The sequence below is a fragment of the Scyliorhinus canicula genome, chromosome 1 (assembly GCF_902713615.1).
Source record: "Scyliorhinus canicula chromosome 1, sScyCan1.1, whole genome shotgun sequence".
Lineage (NCBI taxonomy): Eukaryota > Metazoa > Chordata > Chondrichthyes > Carcharhiniformes > Scyliorhinidae > Scyliorhinus > Scyliorhinus canicula.
The window spans coordinates 218,480,822-218,488,258 of record NC_052146.1 but is presented as its reverse complement, the minus strand read 5'-3'; the positions used below and the strand labels follow the sequence as shown (position 1 = coordinate 218,488,258).

Sequence of the window (7,437 nt, the reverse complement as noted above, 5' to 3'; positions counted from 1 at the left end):
TTTAGAAATCTCATCCTTAACGATCGATTCTAGAATTTTACCAACAACCGAGGTTAGTCTTGCTTTTTGTGGATGGGGCACATCTGGGCAGTTTTTCACTTAGCTGGATAGATGGCAGTATTGCAGATGTACTGGAACAGCTTGGCTAAGGGAACAGCTAGCTCTGGAGCAAAGATCTTCAAAACAGTAGCTCGAATATTGTCAGAGACCATGGCCGTTGCAATATTCAGTGCTTTCAGTCATTTCTTGATATCACATGGAATAAATTGAATTGAATGAAGCCTGGCATCTGAGATGCTGGACACCACTGGAGGATGCCAAAATGGATCATCCACTCGGCATTTCTGGCTGAAGATTGTTGTGATTGCTTCAGCCTTGTCCTTTGCACTGATGTGCTAGAATCTCCAATCATTGATAGGGATATATGTGGAGCCTCCTCCTCCAAGTGAGTTGTTTAATTGTTCACTACGATTGGATTTGGCAGGACTGCAGAGTCTAGATCTGATCTGTTGATTGTGGGGTCACAGAGTTCTGTCTAGTGTTTGCTGTTTATGCTCCTTGACATGCAAGTAGTCCTGTGTTGTAGTTTCACCAGGTTAATGCTGAATTTTTACGCATGCCTGGTACTGATGGCATTCCCTCCTGCACCCTTCATTGAATGGGGGTTGATCTCCTGGCTTGATGTTAATGGTAGAGTGGGGGATATGCCAGGCCATGTGGTTACAGGTAGTTCTGACAAGAAGTCATCCAGACTGATTAGCACTGTGGCTTCACAGCGCCAGGGTCCCAGGTTCGATTCCCTGCTGGGTCACTGTCTGTGTGGAGTCTGCATGTTCTCTCTGCATGGGTTTCCTCCGGATGCTCCGGTTTCCTTCTACTGTCCAAAGACGTGCAGGTTAGGTGTATTGGCCATGATAAATTGCCCTTAGTGACCAAAAAAGGTTAGAACGGGTTATTGGGATATGGTGGAAGTGAGGGCTTAAGTGGGTCAATGCAGACCCAATGGGCCGAATGGCCTCCTTCTGCACAGAATGTGCATAGTGTACTCGAAACATCAACTCCATTCTCTCTCCACAGATGCTGTCAGACAATGAGATTGTTCAGCATTTTCTGTTTTTGTTTTTAGATTCCAGCATCCACAGTAATTTCCTTCTATTTAGTTTACAGATTGTGGTTGAGTACAATTCTGCTGCTGATGTCCCACATTGCCTTATGGATGCCCAGCCCAGAGTTTCTAGATCTGTTTGAAATCGATCCTATTTAACACAGTCCTCATACGACACATGATGGAGGGATCCTCAATGTGAAGACAGGGTTTTGTCTTCACAAAACAATCACTCGCAGAAGCATCTGCGGCAGGCAGATTAGTGAGGATGAGCTCAAGTGTTCTCCCCTCATCTATGTCCCTGCTCCCTTTCTCAATTCTTCTGCCTCTAACGTGACAACCGGAAGTGTACAGAAGTCCCACCCTTTCCGCTGATTGACGTGTTCTCTTCCGGTGATCGCCAATGGGCTGCGGGCGCTGATTGTTGTGGGCGGGGTGTGTTGCCGAGCGACCGCCAGCAGGTTAGGCTGAGAGAGGCAGCAGGTTGGTTTGAGAGCGCTCCGCGCCGCCCCCTCCGCCTTCCCGTCCGTCACTCAGTCTGCGGCCGCCGTCCCGGTCCCAATAGCCAGTCCCGGCTTCCACTCCCGGCCCGGGCTGTGTTGTGAGGATGGAGGCGGCTCCGAGCGTTGTGCCCGGGGACTGAGGCCGCGCTGATTCACTGAGTACCGGCCCGGGGGGAGGTGGGCTTCATCAGCCGCATTGAACCCAGGGTAGTCGGTGGGAGCAGCAGCCCGGGCCCGGGGCCTCGGATCAGGAGGAGTGTTAAAGAGAAAGAGCCCCTGTGAGGGGGAGGTGAGTGAGGAGGAAGGCGGCGCTGTTTTGGGGGGTGGGGGGGAAGAGGGTGTCTGGTTTGGGGGGTGGGAGAGGGGGGGGTCTGTTTTGGGAAGGGGACAGGGAGGGATCTGTTTTGGGAATGGGACAGGGAGGTATCTGTTTTTGGAAGGGGACAGAGAGGGATCTGTTTTGGGAAGGGGAGAGGGAGGGATCTGTTTTGGGAAGGGGAGAGGAGGGATCTGTTTTGGGAAGGGGAGAGGGAGGGATCTGTTTTGGGAAGAGGAGAGGGAGGGATCTGTTTTGGGAAGGGGACAGGGAGGGATCTGTTTTGGGAAGGGGAGAGGTGGGATCTGTTTTGGGAAGGGAGACAGGGAGGGATCTGTTTTGGGAAGGGAGACAGGGAGGGATCTGTTTTGGGAATGGGACAGGGAGGGATCTGTTTTGGGAAGGGGACAGGGAGGGATCTGTTTTGGGAAGGGAGACAGTGAGGTCGGTTTTGGGGGGTGGGGGAGAGCTGGTTCTGTTTTGGAGGGTGGGGAGAGTTGGGTCTGTTTTGGGAGGTGGGGGTAACGGGGTCTGTTTTGGGAAGGGGGGATCTGTTTTGGGATATGGGGAGAGGGGATCTGTTTTTGGGAGGTGAGGAAGAAGGGGATCCTTTTGGGGGAGCAGGAGAGGGGTATTTGTTTTGGGGAAAGGGGATCTGTTTTGCGGGGAAGGGGAAGAGGGGGGTCTGTTTTGGATGTGGGAGAAAGGGGGCTTGTTTTTAGGAGAGGGTGGTCTGTTTTTGAGGGTGGGGAGAGGGAGCCTGTTTTTGGAGGTGGGGAGAGGGTAAAGAGTTCCTACTTTGGGGAGGGGGAGCGAGGGGGCCTTTTTGGGGAGAGAGGGGGCTGCTTTGAGGAGAGGGGGAAGAGTTTCTGCATTTGGGGTGAGGGGGAGTTTCTCTATTTGGGGCGATGGGTGTCTGTGGGGCTGTCAGTTTGTGAGCGAAATGTCTTGCAGGTTTTGTGCAGTGATAAAGGGGTTTATTTACATGTGTTATGTTGGCCTTGTGTTAATGTATGAGTTATGTTAACCATGGTCTAATTATGTTTTCTTTCTTTAATAATGTGTTAATTGTAATCCTTTGTTGTGTAATCTACTCTAGCGGTTAGGTGCATATATAAAAAATAAAAAGTTAGTGGATGAGTTTTTTAAAAAAAAGTAATAATGCACGTTGTTTTGCAGAGAAACCTGTTAGCGTAACCGACTTGATGAAACCCAGACATTTCTCAATATATATTATGCAGAAATGTTTAGATTTAATTTCTTAATGTAGAAAGTTGACGATAAATAACACATGCCCACATCCTGAGATTGAACTGTCCCAAGTTGCATTTAGAAAGTATAAAAGGAACATAGTTTTTAATGATCGGTTTAGGGTGGCACACACTGCTGCCTTACAGTGCCAGGGACCCAGGTTCCATTCCGACCTTGGGTGACTCTGTGTGGAGTTTGCAGGTTATCTCCGTGTCTGCATGGATTTCCTCCAGATGCTATGGTTTCCTTCCACAGTCCAAAGGTGTGCAGGTTAAGTGGGGTTATGGGGGCAGGTTGGGGGTGTGGGCCTGGGTAGAGTGCTCCTTCAGAGGGAAGGTGCAGACTCGATGAGCCAAATGACGGCTTCCTGCACCGTAGGGATTCTATGTTTAAATATTTTGGATAAGTTTTTCTGTTAGCTTCTTTTGTTGTTTGCCAGTATTTTTTGCCAGCAGAATAGCTATATGTAAATTATCCTGGTTGCATTTTTATTTAAACCGCTATCCATACCTCTGTTTCCAGGCCTGATGATTCAACATCATTTAATCCCAGAGGAATGAATTGACAGCTACTTCCTGCCACAGTCATGCAGGTTACCGGAGTGCTTTACAATCCACATTGGAATGTGTCATCCTATTTGTGATTTTTCTCTTAAATGAACAACGAGAAAGAAATGTTATCACTCGTAAAGGATCTACTCTCGTGGTTCTGATTTACAGACTTGGAAAATCTCAGTTGTGTTTGATACCTGAACTCATCTGCCCCAAAACAAATTCTAATAATCATGGCTTCAGTTTGGAAACGACTGCAACGTGTTGGGAAGCATGCATCCAAGTTCCAGTTTGTGGCTTCATACCAAGAATTAATGGTAGAGTGCACAAAGAAATGGTAAGTATAATAAATTTATTGTTGTATTCGATTGTAAGTGGTACTGTTGGCGTACTGCCATCCCATTCCTGCCACTAACGATGTGATTTATTCTTTGCGAAAACAAGCTCACACGATGGGAATTGGGCGGGGCTGAGAAACCTCCGATGTTCAGCGTCACTTTTATTTTATTCAAATTGTAAATAGGGTTCATATTATTAATAGATTGGCAACGTTCATCTTCCAGCTTTAGGAATGCTCTGGATTTGATTTTCTTTTGTGATCAGGTTTCTAGATAAGGTTTTTACTGATAGATAATGGAATTGGACTTTTCAGCTCACAGATTGTCATTTATTTGGCATTCTATATTGGCACCACCATTGTCATTTATCACTAATATATACTGCACCTTGAAACTCCTTGTGTCATTATCTGAGGAGTCAACATCTTTTTGTAGTCATTTATTTGCCATACTATATTAGCAACACCATTGTCATTTATCACAAATATATACTGCACCTTGATTCTTCTTGTGCCATTATCTGAGGAGTCAACATCTTTTTGTACTATCAGTCACCCGAGATCGAGGACAAGATTAATACCAAGACCAATGATACAATAATGAAATGCAGAATTAATGGAACGTGGGTGATTTTGCCGTAGTGCATAGTTCAGGCAGCGTTCACGGCATATTTTAAAAGTGAGCAACCATTTGAAATAGAGGAACATATAGGATCATTGGGAGAGAGCTAGGGGTAAGTTTTGTTTTACAGTAGCAAAGGATTGCAAATATCTGCAGCTCTGTAACAGTTGGAGAGACAATATTGTGTTTAATGTTATTCAATTTCCTCCATCTCATTAATGTACTACACATTCTTTTTGAAGGTCATTTTGCTCTTTGTAGAACAGCCAGTGGCCTCTCCAGGGGCTAGACATCTTATCTAGCTACTAGCAATTTGAAAAAGAGGATAGATAAGTCCGGTAGACATGTTGATGAGTAAACCATAACATGCTGCACAAAGTAGTAAAGAGCACATTAAACAGGCTCTACGTTGATTTAAAATCAGGAGTTCAAATGAGATCAGCAGATGATGGGAAAACTGGGGGAATTCAAAATGTACTGTGCTCACCTCAGTAGCTGGGAAGCATGTTTACCACTGAGGGAATGTTTCTGGCCAACTCCTTCAGGTCTGTGGCAGGTCCAGACCTGGATTTGTGGGTGAGTGCATGCCTGAGCTGTTGCAAGTGTGTGGATCAATTGATTAATCAACTGTTAATAGCAAGAGTAAAAGAAATGACCACTGCTGAGTGGAAATGTGGGTAAATTGGTGGAAGTCATGTTGTGTTCGGACAGATTATCAATGTTTCACTGTACCACCACATTGTGAGAGCTTATTAAAACATTTCCTGTATTATAATGGTTTCAATGAATGTTCCAGTGTTCTGGAATAATGACACTAACCTGATTAAGACGCACGTGTGTCTCATACGTTAATCTGGTCCACTCTGTGACGTCAAGTCTGGAACTTCTGTTACAGCCATATTTATATTGAGTGTTGGAATTAAGAAAATTGAAAGTAAATATATAATGATCCTTGGCTTATTTAAAAATACTTTGTAGGTACAATATTTAGTGCAGTTTTAAATCACTATTGCTCAAGAAAACTTGCACTGAGAAGGATAGCATGTTTTATAATGTACTTGTTCATTTATTTGTATACTTTCAGATTAATATTAAGATTAAATCCAGAACAGAAACATTTAAAGGAAATGGTTTCCCAAATGCTTTGCACTGTATTGTCACTGTATCTAGGTATGTGTCTGTCATTGGAAAAAGGTTATTGCTGCTTTTGGCATATTCAGATCCCAGATGACATAGGCAGCTTTGGGGTCAGTCTAGCTCACTTGCCTAGAAACTACTCAGCCTAAGACCACAAGAATCTTCAGAGAGTCCTGAACACCGCCCAGTCCATCACACGATCCTGCCTCCCATCCATTGACTCCATCTACACCTCCCACTGCCTGGGGAAAACAGGAAGCATAATGAAAGACCCTTCCCACCCGGCTTACTCACCTTTCCAACTTCTTCCATCAGGCAGGAGATACAAAGGTCTGAGAACATGCACAAACAGATTCAAAATCAGCTTCTTCCCCGTTGTTACCAGACTCCTAAACGGCCCACTTATGGACTGATCTGATTAATACTACACTCCTGTATGTTCACCCAATGCCTGTGTCTATGTATTTACATTGTGTACCTTGTGTTGTCTTATTGCGAATTTTCTTTTCATGTACTAAATGATCTGTTTGAGCTGCACACAGAAAAATACCTTTCACTGTATCTTTGTACACGTGACAATAAACAAATACAACGCAATCCAACAGTAAACCGCTTGAATGTTATTTTTATAGTTTAAATGGAACATTTCCATACTACTGTGCTCAACTGTTTATTGTACTTCATAGTGTACGGGTATATGCTCACTGAAAGCTGATTTGTGATGCAGAGCAAGGCCAGCAGTGTGGGTTCAATCCACATACTAGCTGAGGCTCTCCATGAAGGCTCACTTTCCTAAGGTGTGGTGATCCTCGGGTTAAATCACCACCGGTCAGTACTTCCCCCTCAAAGGGCAAAGCAGCCTATGGCCACCTGCGACTATGGCAACTTTATCTACTTTTTACCTTATTCAGATCCCATAGTGAACGGAGGCACAGATTAATACAAGACTAACTTTAATTGGTTAAATGTTTGTGTGCTCTCTTTTATTCTAATAGGTCCATGGGAGCAATAATATTATTTTGAATGTGAGCATATACCCGTACACTATGAAGTACAATAAACAGTTGTGCACAGTAGTATGGAAATGTTCCATTTAAACTATAAAAATGACATTCAAGCGGTTTACTATTGGATTGGGTTGTATTTGTTTATTGTCACGTGTACAGAGATACAGTGAAAGGTATTTTTCTGTGTGCAGCTCAAACAGATCATTTAGTACATGAAAAGGAAATTCGCAATAAGACAACACAAGGTACACAATGTAAATACATAGACACAGGCATCGGGTGAACATATAGGAATGTAGTATTAATCAGATCAATCCATAAGAGGGTCGTTTAGGAGTCTGGTAACAACGGGGAAGAAGCTGATTTTGAATCTGTTTGTGCATGTTCTCAGACTTTTGTATCTCCTGCCTGATGGAAGAAGTTGGAAGGGTGGGTAAGCCGGGTGGGAAGGGTCTTTGATTATGCTGCCCGCTTTCCCCAGGTAGTGGGAGGTGTAGATGGAGTCAATGGATGGGAGGCAGGATCGTGTGATGGACTGGGCGGTGTTCATGACTCTGAAGATTCTTGTGTTCTTAGGCTGAGTAGTTGCCATACCAAGCTGTGATGCA

General features: G+C 44.5%; 1 protein-coding gene across 1 annotated transcript in view; it reads left to right on the top strand.

Moving 5' to 3' along the window:
• The first annotated feature begins 1,582 nt into the window (after window positions 1–1,582).
• The window catches only part of ehbp1 (EH domain binding protein 1), a 481,622-nt gene continuing 475,767 nt past the window's right edge, over window positions 1,583–7,437 (top strand). Inside the window, 2 exon segments of the mRNA XM_038807817.1 lie at window positions 1,583–1,897; window positions 3,698–4,063. Coding sequence (XP_038663745.1) covers window positions 3,960–4,063 — 104 coding nt within the window. The 5' untranslated portion in view covers window positions 1,583–1,897; window positions 3,698–3,959.